Genomic DNA, 12,228 nt, shown 5'->3' on the forward strand with positions numbered 1-12,228 from the left:
TCGTGTGTGGTCCCGATTGATGGCAGTGGGTGTGGAGATAGACTCCAAGTTCGAAAGGTGATTGATGTCGGGCAGCCATCGCGTTGCAATGAAAGGGGCGATCACCTCCCTTAGGTACTTTGCACAAAGTAGCCCTTTCCCATTCTTTTTCCAGTCTACAGCCTGAGGAAAGGTCTTCCCTGATGACATGACGCCACTCCCCTACGTCGCTGCCCAAGAGCCAGGCTGTCATCGTCTGACGGAGTGTTGGCTTCCGGTCGTGGGAAAGCACCACATTGAGAGACGGCGACACCGAACTATTTCTAGCTTGCACTCTGCACCAAAGTGCAGTTTCCTCCTACAACCATCAACGCCAGGTCGACACTCCTCTCCAATCGTCTCTCGGCATCACTTCTCTGTATACATTATCCAGGTTGTTTGTCTCTCCAACTCTTCTCCCATCTCAGTCATCAGCTCCACCATGAAGTTCGCCACGGTCGGTCTCCTCTCGTTCGCGGTATGTGAGGCATGATATCCCTGAGTTCCGTCACCCTCCCAACACCTGTATTCTAGCAGAGCATCGTCCTCGGCAGTCCATCCCCCTCCTCCTATCCAGTCCGTCGCGATGTTGACCTCCAATGGACGGTCCAAGCATTTCCCAACGGCCCATTTATCCACGTGAACGGCACCATTGAGCAGGTTTACAGCCACGTTCTCAAGATCAACCCGTCCTTCGACAAGGAATTCGTGCCTGGGCATCTCCCGGACGAAGACCCCTGGTCCCCCCCACTTCAAGCACCCTTCTAGGATGAGGTCAACTTTGAGGGCAAGAGGACTGAGTGTGGTGAACCACTGAGATACGCACCGAGGCGACATATCAGGACTGGAATCGAGTATCTTCGGAGACTTCCGTTCGAGGTGCCCGAGCTTGCACCTGGTACCTGTGGTCGTGTCAGCTGTGCGTGGGACTCGGCCATCAAATGGTGCAATAACGTGGGTGTTTTTTATGCCTGGGGTCTTGGTCGTGAGCTGATGAGGTTATACAGATCCAGCGTGTACAGCGTCTCAAGTCTATGAAGACCCTGGCTGACGGTGCGGAACACCTTGCCCAGATGTGCGTCAGGCCCGGGCTCAACACACTGGTAAAGGACGCATCGGCGTTGGACAGGGTAGCAGGACAGGTGTGGCATGAAGGTGGCTGGAGTATTATTGTGGGCCTGGAGAACTGTTGATTCGCCGGGCGTAGCTGAATGGCAAGAATCGTCTCGTAGTATACCTTAATTGATATGGATTAGACCTTGAAAGACGGGGTTCACTCGTCTTGCTACCCTTGACAGCCCATTGAAGGTTAGCATACCACTCAATCATTTTGACACCCCTCGTGCTTATATCTCTAAACGCCTGTTGGTATATTTTCAACGCCTTTAGATTACCTACGCAGTGGCGTTTGATAGGTCTTACATCCTCTGCGATCTCATCTATGGAGGCCCTTTCATCATCTGTCTTCCAGGGCTCCCCAGAAGACGGTTGTGACGACTCATTTCCCCAAATGACCCAATCATATGCTTTCCTCTGATAAAAAGCCCGTCCGTCTTGTCCAACGGTGAGTGAGCCGTGGTCAAAGGACCGGCGGTGCACTTGCAGTGCCAAGGCTGGCTGGTGTAATGACGTCATGCAGTGCTCTGATCGATCTGCCGCCGCAAGCCACATGGCATCACTCGTTGATTTGACGGGGCATTAATGAAACACGAGCGGGAAAAAGAGCAATGACGACACAGATGGGCGGCTTTTTGTGACCAAGACCAAGGAAATTCTGGCAGAGGGTGTTGGGCTGGACGAGAGAGGGGACGGACACAAAATGGGCGTTGTGTGGGTGTTCCAGACCTTTTTGTACTTTTGTTTTTTCCACACTTGTTTATCTTTTTGTTTGTTAGGGATCATCAAAAGGGATAGCTAAGACTGCGGCTTTCTGGGCGCGCGCGAGATTTTTGTTGTGAATATCACCCACCATACGCCAAGACATTACACTTCGACAAGGGCAACCACAGGATAGGACGTCATGTCATCGGGGCTTCCGAAATTCTACCAACGGGGCCGCGACCGGCGTCGCGAGTCCCGCGCTTTGGATGAGGCTATTTCTAATGGTACTGCTGGCACGACGGCTGCGGGGAGTACGAATGTCAAGGGGAGCAAGTCGTCGCGGTTGATGCAGTTTGTCAAGAGGTGGATTTTGGTCTCGTGGAAGGATTTGCTTGCCATGGCTGTTTTTGGGGGTGCTGCTTTGGGGGTGAGTTTTCTTTTTTGTTTTTGGTGCTGACTTGCCTGGTCATGATGCTGATGTTTGTTGTGATGGTAGATCTACCAAGCTCCCTATGCCTCCACCCGCAATTTCCCCATCACCTTCAACCAGTCTGGCGATATCGTCTACCCCGAACTCGCCTACCCTCACCGCGGGTGGATCATCAGCCCGCAACTTTCGGGCGTCATCGCGGTTGTGATCCCGCTTGGGGTTATTTTCCTGGCGCAAATCAGGATCAAGTCATTCTGGGACTTGAACAATGCTGTTTTGGGGCTGTTGTACTCGATGATCTTGTCGAGTTTCTTCCAGGTCGTTATCAAGAATTTGATTGGGGGGTTCAGGCCGTATTTTTTGGATATCTGCCAGCCGGATATCTCCCTTGCGTCGAGTAATAATGCGACGGGGTTGAATGGTGTTGGGTTTCAGCAGATCATGTACACGATCGAAATCTGCACCAACCCGGACAAGGCGGCGATCAAGACGGCTATAACGAGCTTCCCTTCTGGCCATGCCACAAGTGCGTGGGCGGGGTATGGGTTTTTGTTTTTGTGGATGAACGCGAAGCTGAAGGTTTGGGGTAACCACCAAACGAGCTTTTACTGGTTGGTCTTGTTGACTGCGCCGGTGTTGGGGGCGACATTGCTGGCGAGTTGTTTGACGGTTGATCAGGCACATCATTGGTATGATATTTTGGCGGGGAGTATCATTGGGATCGGGACAAGTATTGCCTGTTATCGGTTGGTGTACGCGGCGGTTTGGGATTGGAGGTGGAATCATGTGCCGTTGAAGAGGACAGCGCCGTTTGGGTATGAGATGGAGGGTGATCGGTTGTTGCCTACGTATCACAAGGCTACCTGGACGAAGAAGCTGGGTTGGGGGAGGAGAAAGGGCGCGAGGGTGGGGAGGGGGAGTGTGAGGGGGCCGGTGGAGAAGAAGGGGTTGGCCAGTGGAAGGAGTAGTGAGACGTATGCGAGGAATGGGAGCGCGGTGAGTCCTCACTCGAGAGTGGCGCCACCGGTGAATGGGTATGGGAATGGTGTTGCTCATCCCGATCCGGCGGTGGCGAGGGGAACAGGAAGCGTTGGGCGGTATGATGGGAGGGGTGATCAGATGGTTTGAGTTGGGCTGAGTTTTTGTTTCGTCTGCGAATCTGATGGTGTCTTTTTGGTCTGTTGATATTTGGCTTTTGGGAACCGAGCAAGCAAGCGAGCAGCTACTAGTGTTTTTCTTTTGTCGAAGCGAGTGTAGTATTATTATTTTAGGATATTTAAGTTTAATAAGATTGATACCCGGTGCATGTACACATCATGTCCACTTGCGATCTGGTGTCCGGATGTGGTATTTTGTCGCGTGACGGTGAGACGGAGACAGGGACGCACACCGAAGATAGACGTGGTAAGATACATCATACCCCAGAAGGTGGCTCGGTCCGGCCCATGGTAGCACAGGACAAAACACGGCGAAAGGGGTCATGGAATGCGGCACTTAAGCTTCTGGAAGTCTACATAAAACCCAAGCTGTCGGTCAAGCTGTGTCGATCAAGTTGTATTGCAGCGTTGCCCCAATATGTGCTCACTTGCATGTGCCTGATTCGAACCGCGTGGTTGGGTGTCCAACACTGCAAAGTGTAACCTGGGGAGACCGAAAATGTGCATGCTAATGGATAGGACTGCCTTGTCAACCGAATCATACATTGCCTTGCGGAGCTGGTCAGCCGACTGGCAGGTCGTCTATCACTCATGTCTTGCACCTTCTGCAAAAGTTGGATAGCGGCTTGGCTGAGGATGAGCTATCGACCTGTCATCCAGGAGTGCCAGGGTCACCAGGGTGCACCTGCTATCAAGGTGAGGTGGTACCGTATCAGCAGGATCAAGGTTAAGCTTGGTTGGTGGTCCAAGCCCAGGGCAGGAACATGTAAGCATGTGCAAAGGCCCTGTTGCAGTCGATAAGCAGATAAGTATCCACTGCGCTTGGCTTCCGTCCCAAAGCTTGCCGGAAGACTTCTAGAAAAGGCCGGTCCTCTTGGCAGCTCACTACTTGGGAACACTACACTACATCTGAACGTCCCGGATTTGGTGTCGATATCTCATGTCAAAACAGCCGAGTGTCAGCACATGCCGAGTGGAAGGATCTCTTTGCAAAAATACTGAGGTGAACAGAACTGATCAGGAAGGATCCCATGTGATGGCATTGCATGGGCGAAAGGAAATGGGATGTCGACATCCCGCGTTCGTGGCGCCAAGGCTGTTTGCGGGGAAGCTTGTCTGTCCCCAATTGGCGGCTTGGCATCTCACACAGTTGCCTTAGCGTGGACGGGAGTTCAGATGTGCAAGGAAAGACGTCGGTGGCTGGCTGGGCAATCCAGGGTTGCCAATGACCGATGCTTTCCGGTGAACGCATCCAGGGAAAATCCAAGTGGAAGTGTCGCATTTCCATGACCAACAGATTCAGTATTAAGCCGCAGCTGCATACATCAGAGACATGGAAGCCCAAGACAGAAAGACAGGGTGACGGCGGCTCAACAGGCAAGAACTTCACTCTGCGCTTAACCGATTCGAGCGACCGAGCAGCAGCAGGCTGCCGACAGCCCAATGTGGAGATTTCTGAACCCTTGGCTACATACATTTTCCCGAAAAACCACACGACATCGCAGCCGGCCATTTCCCCGTTCCTTGCAGACAGATATCAACAGCTCGCTATGGGAAGCTTGCCCGAAACAAAGGTTCTCCATGGTGGAGAGTCCAGCGCCCGCCGACCCATTGATCCGCCGTTCATGGCCCTTGTCAGTCGCGGCAAAACGTGCGCCCGAAAGTCACAGCGCAAACTCTATCAAACACGACTGAAAGCCATCAGGAATAATCCACGCAGACGAGTGTAAAAACTACTAATAGACACATAGATAAGACCGGGCTCTAGTGCGGTTCTCGGCACCGCTGGGCTTCGCTGGACATGCTCGAAAGAGATGGTTCTCCGTCCACTTGGCAGTCATGGCATGCTCAACTGACGATATCTGCCCTTCTGCTCACCGACAGCCTCGTTCATCACGCTCGCCTTCCTCCTCCTTCAAGAGTACCCCGCGAGCCAACATGGATGCAAGGTCGTCAGCATGTCGGTGGCGTGCCCCACCGCCGAGAGGATGGCCCTCGTCCGGTAAGAGGCCGCTAACAAGGCTCGGCGCGTCTCGGCGGGCTCGGCGCCGCCTCAACACGGCATCTCAGTGGGCGGGCACGTTGAAATGGATCCGAACCGACAGGGATCAACAATTGGCATGCCGTTTTACCCATAAGCCAAGACGAGAAACGAACATCTTATCTTGGACAACGCTGTTCTGCCCGTCCATCACCTTCCTTTCCCGTTGACCCCCTGGGGCAAACCCAATGCCTGTTAAACGTCGCAATCCCTTGGCAGATGCGGGCCTGGACACGGCTACAATCGCACCTTCCAAAAGCAAGCCCATGATTGCTGACGTTCTGGGCTGCTCCCGTAGTGTAGAGTGGCATTCATGAGTGCCACCGCCTGCAAGCTAACGCCCGGTGGTGATGGTCGTTGATCGGACCATGGTATACCATATCAGGAGGTGGGGCGACCTCTGAGTACATATCCTGCCTGCAACCCCCGAACCAGAACCTTGGGATCTTTTGTTCTTGCGCGTCGAGGTTCTGCCACTACTCCATAACCACCTCCGTCCCCCCGCCCCCACCTTCACCAACACCCTCCTCTCACAGAGGACAACTCCAGACTACATCAACAGCCATGTCGGAGAAGCACGAGCACGAGACGTCCAAGCAGGTCTCGGCTGAGGGCATCCAGCAGTCCTCTTCTAACCCGAGCCAGAATGAGGAGCCCATGTTCGAAAGAGATCCCAACCGCAAGTGGTGGCACGGCATCAAGGAACCTGGCCATGCGCTCCAAATCGTGACGGCCGCCATCTTGGCTATCGCCATTGGCATGGCTGTTACCTCCACGGTTGGCAGCAAAAACATTCCCCAGGCGGCTACTGTCATTATCGGTATCCCAGGTGTGCTCTGGTTGCGTGCTCTCAGAGCTGTTGGTAAGATGCTCATATTCCGAAATGTCTCCGTCGCATGCTAACAGTGTGTTCCTAGTGCTTCCCTTGATTATCTGCGCCATGATTCTCGCTGTTCAAAAGTTGAGGGAAATGTCCACGGGCGGTGGTGCTGTGGTTGCGAAGTGGTCCGTGTCATACTACGTGCTCACGACCCTGCTCGCCATTGTGCACTCAACCATTGCAGTGGCCGTCGGTTGGATCCGTCTCATGCAGGTTATGGATGCCGAATCTCTGGAGGTTACCGATGAGGATGACCAGGACATGATCAATGAGAGAACTGAGACCAAGATTCACGACGTTGTCAAGCAGATGTTTGAGTCCTTCATCCCTCAAAACGTTGTCAAGTCGCTCGCCGAAGACGGTCTCCTCGCCATCCTCGTCACCTCCGTCATCGTTGGATACCTTCTGAAGCCCAACTCGCCGCTCCTCAAGGTCGTCAAGGAGATTGAGGAGCTCATTACCATCATCATCACCTGGTTGATCAAGGCTGCGCCTATTGGTGTTTTCTTCCTCATCCTGCCCAACCTCTTCAGACTCGACATTGCCAGTATCGCCCAGAACTTGGGTGTCCTGATTGGCTCTTCGCTTGTCGGCATGTTCTTCCACCTGTTTGTAGTGTTGCCGCTCCTCTTCTTCCTCATCCTCCGCCGCAACCCTTACAGCTACTGGATGAAGCAGTCGCCTGCCTGGATTACTGCCTGGGGTACCGCTTCCAGTGCCGCTACGCTCCCGGTCACCATGAAGTGTGCCAAGCGCACTGGTATCCCCGATGGTCTTGCCAAGTTCACCCTGCCCCTGGGTTGCTTGATCAACATGGATGGGTAAGTTTTTATGACATTTGTCAAATCTTTCCCCTGACGCCTGCTAACTCGTGTCATCAGTACTGCTATTTACTTCCCGGCTGTCGTTGTCTTCCTTGCCGCCACTCAGGGCCACGAGCTTACCGGTGCCGACTATGTCATCATCGTCCTGCTCTCCACCCTTGCCTCGATCGGAACCACGCCCATTCCTAGCTCGTCTCTCGTCTTGACCGTCATGATTGCCACCAGTGTCAACGTCGAGATTACCGGCATGTACGCTGTCGTTGTCGCCATCGATTGGTTCATTGACCGCTTCAGAACCGCCGTCAACGTGAGCGGTGATCTGTTCGCTGCTCCCATTATCCAAAAGCTCGCCAAGGTGGAGGACGATGGTGTTGTTTCGGAGGAAGAGGGTGTTGTCGTTACCGACAACAACGACCGCGTGTAGAGTGCCGGTCGATTGTATGTGTTACGAATTGTCAGACGAAGCGTTGGAGTAATGAGTAGCTTTTTTTTTTTTTTTGGGTTGGGGGGGGGTTTGGGGTTTGGTTATAGTTGATGATACCATGGTGCCACGGCACCGCTTGATTTACCACACAACTCGTACTTCTCTTTATGCACCGATTATTCTTGCTACCTTGGCATTTTCACGAGTCGGCCAGCCGGATTACCACCGACACAAACATGATCTCTTTTGATTCCGAAGCCGCCAATAAAGGCAATTATCGCTCTGTTACACAGCGCATATCACTTCCGATATCTGCATACCGTTCGCCGGCCAGACAAATCGGGACGCCGAACCGGACTTGAAACTGGTTGTCTCCGGTAATCCCGTGCATGATGACACTCTATTTACCCCGCTGTCGAAGATCTACAGGCAGGTGGGCATGGATGCTGACATTTGTGCAACTGTCTGATGTATTTAAACCTGCTGTCACTCATACTGCTGATATGTTCCCTTAGTTTTCCCCAACCCTTACCGCGACATGACCTCTTCACGACCAAAACTCCATGTCATCATCATCGGCGCTGGGATCAGCGGGCTGGTGCTGGCGCAGTGTCTACGGAAACAGGGGATTTCGTTTGAGATCTTTGAGCGGGATGAAGGTCCTGCGGTGAGGAAGGGGGGTTATTGTCTTGGTTTGCATGAGTACTTACCTCTTCCCCTATTACCCTGACCCTTTCACTAATGGAGGAGTGTGTGTGATCCAGTCCAGAAAACCTCTTTGTCAAGCATCTACCTGACGATCTCCCTTCAGTGTGGTCGACGTGCCACTTGCTCCCGCTTGATCTCCCTTCTCAGCTGATGACCTACCTGCCGAATGGGATTGCGTTTAGGGTTCAGGATGGGGAGGAGACGCCGTGTGTAAGGGTTAGTCGGGCGAAGCTGAGGGAGATGTTGGGGAGGCATCTGGAGATTAGGTGGGGGAGGAAGGCGGTGGGAGTTTGGGAGGAGGGGGAGGAAGTGGTTGTGAGGTTTGAGAGTGAGGAGGTGGTAAGGGGGGGGTTGGTGGTGGGGTGCGATGGGGTTTTTAGTGGTGGTATGTCTTTTTTGGTTGGGCTTTTCTGAGTGACTGGGATGGTGCTGACATCATAATAGTGAGGAAGTGCATCCCTAACGGTCTCGACTGTATCCAGCTACAACAATTTCCCGCTGCGGTGGTGGCTGGGGATGTGGTGCTTGAGGGGGAGGAAGTGAAGCGGCAGTTGAGGAATGGGCACTCGGCTTATGTTTCTGTTGGGAAGGAGTGGGGGTTGTTTGTTGGGTTGAATAAGCTGGTAAATGTCAAGGCTGATGAAGAGGGGGATGTGGAGGGGATGAAGGGGGAGTATTACTGGATTTTGAGTCGGTTTGACAAGGATGTAGCCGATGAGAAGCATTGGACGAAGACAATGACCGATGAGGAGAAGCTGGCGATGGCAAAGGAAAAGATAAAGGAGATGAGGGAGGAGTTTAGGATTGTTGTCGAAAAGACAACTGTGGAAGGGCTGAAGAGTTCTGCTGTGGGTAGTTCCATTTTCTTGACGAGAGCGCATGCTAACGTGAAGCAGTGGTCCATGTGGTATTCTGCTGTCCAGGGCGCAGAAGACCTCAAAACGTCGAGGGTTGTACTGATAGGGGATGCAGCTCATCCTATGACACCCGGTGGGTTCTCTCTGGGGAAAGGGCAAGTCCGAGATGCTGATGTCAACTTGTCTAGCGCGTGGAGAGGGCGCCGTCGTAGCGATACGGGACGCAGTACAACTCAGCAAGGTTCTGAGAACGATTGACACCTCAGATGAGGCATCCCTCAAGTCAACTCTGCAAGACTTTCAGCAAGATGTCCTTACAAAGGGCTTCGAGGCGATCCGAGGTGCTCGGGAAGCTTTTGAGGGTGTCTTTCAGAACAGGACACCGATGGCTTGGGGGTGGGAGATGGCACCCATTCGAAAGGTCCCGCCTCTCCCTCCGTTGAAACTAAAGATGGCTTTTTGAGCCGCTCGAGGTGTTGAAGGGAGGTTGTTGGCAAATACATAACATAATCAGAGGTAGTTTTTGTTTTGTTATTAGGATGTAGGTGCTACTTCCGACCCTTGTACATATCACATACTAGCCTGCCCGGCTAGCTCAATCGGTAGAGCGTGAGACTCTTATGGAGTACTCCGGTAATCTCAAGGTTGTGGGTTCGACCCCCACGTCGGGCTCAATTCCCGTCTTCGACGATACTTTTTCCATTTGTTTTTAACAATCTTTTTGACTTCAGTTGATTCAAGTGTTCTCGTGATGACAATCGCAACTGTTTCATTTGCTGACTGCTCAGCCCTATGAATACACTCAACATGGACCCGCAACCCCTCCTGCTGTCCAAGACACATAAACCTGCATGCATCTATCGAAGACGCTGCAAGCCACCTATCCACGGTTGGACCTATCATCACGTTATCCTATTGCCAAGAACTCGGGTAGCTCACTGATAGGCTAGTTTAATACGGTCCTTCGCAATAGACTCAACCATGTCGCATGCAACCTAGCCGATTGTACAGATGTCACAGCCGATATGGATAGGCAACTATCAACAGACAGGGTTCGGAGAATTCGCCCACAGAATGCCTGCATGCCCAGCACCTGTTTGTCGAGCTCTGCCCCGCACTAAGGTTGTGACAGGGACATATTTGGGCATCATGTGTGAGACGAGGGGTCTCGGGGCCTTTAAAACCTGATGAAGCCCGCTCTCCCCAGTCTGGTTCTTTCCACACAACAACAGCTTGGTTTGCTTTTTGAGGTCTCGGTGGCACCGAAGCCAGTCCGCTCCTCCCTCACGATGACGCTTCTCTCAACCACAGTCCAGCATCTCCAAGCCGCCTGGGATGTCCACCCTTACCTCCTCCTCTCGGTCCCTCTTGCCCTCTACCTCCTCATCTCCAATGTCCGATCCTATCTCAAACTCCGACACATCAACGGCCCGTTCTTGGCGCACTTCACCTACGTCTGGTTCGTGGGCAGTGTCGCCCGAGGAAAGATGCTCAGCACTCTCCAGGAACTTACCTACAAGTACGGCCCTGTCTGTCGCATCGGCCCGAACGATCTTCTCGTCGGCGACTTTGACGAGGTTGTCCGCATCAACGGGGTGCGGTCACCGTATGTGAAGAGCGATTGGTATACTACTATCCGGTTTGATGTTGATGGGGGGGACTCGGTTGTTTCGTTGATGGATACTGCGGAGCATGATGTGCGGAAGGCGAAACTGATTAAGGGGTATGAAGGGAGGGGGAAGGGGCAGGATAAGGGGTGGATGGATAAAGTTGTGGACAAGCATTTGGTGGAGTTGGTGAGGTTGTTGAGGGAGAAGTATGTCAAGCAGGGGAGGGAGATTAACTGGACGAATGTGATGAGATATTTTAGTGCGGATGTTATGGTGGAAGCTTTGATGGGTGAGGCATGGTAAGTTTCGTCTTTGGAAAGAGTTGATGATGGAAGCTAACGAACATGGTTCAGGGGAGACCTTCAGACGGATAGTGATATTCACAAGTTCTTCGAGATGTCCGATTATTCTACGCCTTACATCCATACTGTTGGAAGTTGGGGGAGTCTTAGGTGGCTTACGAGCAGCTGGTGGTTCATTCGCAAGGCTGGGCCGAAGGTGACGGATGATCATGGTTTGGGCAAGTTCATTTCGTAAGTCTGTCCAGAATAAAGATGAAGAAAAAGAAGACCCAGAGACTGAACAACAAAGCCTGGTGAGAGAAGAGGTCTCAAAGCGTTTTAGGGATCCCGACTCCAAGAAGGGCGATATGTTGGTATGTCAAAGTCCCTTCGGTAACCGGTTAAGAGCGCAGGTTGACAAAAGAATGACAGGCCGACTGGATCTCTCAAGGACTTACCTCACGCGAATGCGAGCTTGATGTCATCCTCGGCGTGATAGCAGGGGCCGACACCGTTGCCGTGCCTATGCGAACCATCTTCCTCTATCTCATCACCTCTCCACTCGTCTATTCCAAGCTCAAAGACGAGATCACAACCGCCATCAAGGCCAGAGCCATTTCAGAACCCATCACAAACCAACAGGCTCTCAAACTACCGTACATGCAAGCTGTTATCCACGAGGGCCTCCGCATGATGCCCATCTCTGCTTTCGGCTTCCCCAAGAGAGTACCCGCGGAGGGAGACATGATTTGTGGCATACACGTCCCTGGTGGAACAGACATCTTCCCTAACAACCTCGCCATTCAACGAAGCAAAAAGGTGTTTGGGGATGACGTCGACGTTTTCCGGCCAGAGAGGTGGTTGATTGAGAACACCCGAGGACCGGAACACCGCAGCTTGATGGTCCGACACATCGAAGTCATCTTTGGTCATGGTAGATGGCAATGCCCGGGGCGGATGCTTGCTTGGGTTCAACTGAACAAGGTCTTTGTGGAGGTTTTGAGGAACTTTGACTTTCAGGTTGGCAACCCGAGAGATCCTTGGAAGTTGGGGGTTTATAGTTCGGTTACTGTTGGTGACTTTTGGGTGAAAGGTGTTGAAGCAAGGCCAGAGTAATAGGAGAGTCGGATAAACGGTAATAGGTACAGAAGGAAATTTAATGTAGCTTCAGTACCTA

The 12,228-nt window shown here is 52.6% G+C and overlaps 5 protein-coding genes and 1 non-coding gene across 6 annotated transcripts; all 6 read left to right on the forward strand.

The window, feature by feature from the left end:
* The first annotated feature begins 70 nt into the window (after positions 1-70).
* QC764_507695 (uncharacterized protein) lies at positions 71-1,157 on the forward strand. Its single transcript, XM_062948022.1, has 3 exons — positions 71-496; positions 553-972; positions 1,026-1,157. Exons 1-2 carry the CDS (start codon positions 188-190, stop codon positions 784-786), a joined length of 543 nt encoding a protein of 180 aa, XP_062799416.1. The 5' UTR covers positions 71-187; the 3' UTR covers positions 787-972; positions 1,026-1,157.
* A 564-nt stretch (positions 1,158-1,721) lies between these two features.
* On the forward strand, positions 1,722-3,631 carry QC764_507700 (uncharacterized protein). Its single transcript, XM_062948023.1, has 2 exons — positions 1,722-2,266; positions 2,336-3,631. Exons 1-2 carry the CDS (start codon positions 2,039-2,041, stop codon positions 3,395-3,397), a joined length of 1,290 nt encoding a protein of 429 aa, XP_062799417.1. The 5' UTR covers positions 1,722-2,038; the 3' UTR covers positions 3,398-3,631.
* Positions 3,632-4,679: 1,048 nt separating this feature from the next.
* Positions 4,680-7,924, forward strand: QC764_507710 (uncharacterized protein). The gene is made up of 3 exons (XM_062948024.1): positions 4,680-6,329; positions 6,385-7,168; positions 7,229-7,924. The coding sequence occupies exons 1-3, from the start codon at positions 6,032-6,034 to the stop codon at positions 7,593-7,595; spliced, it is 1,449 nt and encodes a 482-aa protein (XP_062799418.1). The 5' UTR covers positions 4,680-6,031; the 3' UTR covers positions 7,596-7,924.
* Positions 7,925-8,012: 88 nt separating this feature from the next.
* Positions 8,013-9,623, forward strand: QC764_507720 (uncharacterized protein; the record flags this gene model as incomplete). Its single annotated transcript, XM_062948025.1, has 5 exons — positions 8,013-8,297; positions 8,360-8,688; positions 8,748-9,151; positions 9,200-9,293; positions 9,349-9,623. The coding sequence occupies exons 1-5, from the start codon at positions 8,134-8,136 to the stop codon at positions 9,621-9,623; spliced, it is 1,266 nt and encodes a 421-aa protein (XP_062799419.1). The 5' UTR covers positions 8,013-8,133.
* Positions 9,624-9,744: 121 nt separating this feature from the next.
* On the forward strand, positions 9,745-9,832 carry QC764_0083410. The gene has a single exon. It is a non-coding gene; the product is annotated as a tRNA-Lys (tRNA).
* A 515-nt stretch (positions 9,833-10,347) lies between these two features.
* On the forward strand, positions 10,348-12,205 carry QC764_507730 (uncharacterized protein; the record flags this gene model as incomplete). The annotated part of the gene is made up of 4 exons (XM_062948026.1): positions 10,348-11,069; positions 11,124-11,303; positions 11,362-11,425; positions 11,484-12,205. 4 exons carry the CDS (start codon positions 10,348-10,350, stop codon positions 12,165-12,167), a joined length of 1,650 nt encoding a protein of 549 aa, XP_062799420.1. The 3' UTR covers positions 12,168-12,205.
* Between the last annotated feature and the right edge of the window lie 23 nt (positions 12,206-12,228).

This window comes from Podospora pseudoanserina, chromosome 5 (assembly GCF_035222485.1).
Source record: "Podospora pseudoanserina strain CBS 124.78 chromosome 5, whole genome shotgun sequence".
Taxonomy (NCBI): Eukaryota; Fungi; Ascomycota; class Sordariomycetes; order Sordariales; family Podosporaceae; genus Podospora; species Podospora pseudoanserina.

Coding starts and splice junctions, on each gene's coding strand:
- QC764_507710 (XM_062948024.1), top strand. CDS start 6,032: ATGTCGGAGAAGCACGAGCACGAGACGTCCAAGCAGGTCTCGGCTGAG. Junction 6,330..6,384: donor GCGTGCTCTCAGAGCTGTTG/GTAAGATGCTCA, acceptor GTGTGTTCCTAG/TGCTTCCCTTGATTATCTGC. Junction 7,169..7,228: donor TGCTTGATCAACATGGATGG/GTAAGTTTTTAT, acceptor TCGTGTCATCAG/TACTGCTATTTACTTCCCGG.
- QC764_507695 (XM_062948022.1), top strand. CDS start 188: ATGACGCCACTCCCCTACGTCGCTGCCCAAGAGCCAGGCTGTCATCGT. Junction 497..552: donor TCGGTCTCCTCTCGTTCGCG/GTATGTGAGGCA, acceptor CCTGTATTCTAG/CAGAGCATCGTCCTCGGCAG.
- QC764_507700 (XM_062948023.1), top strand. CDS start 2,039: ATGTCATCGGGGCTTCCGAAATTCTACCAACGGGGCCGCGACCGGCGT. Junction 2,267..2,335: donor TTGGGGGTGCTGCTTTGGGG/GTGAGTTTTCTT, acceptor TTGTGATGGTAG/ATCTACCAAGCTCCCTATGC.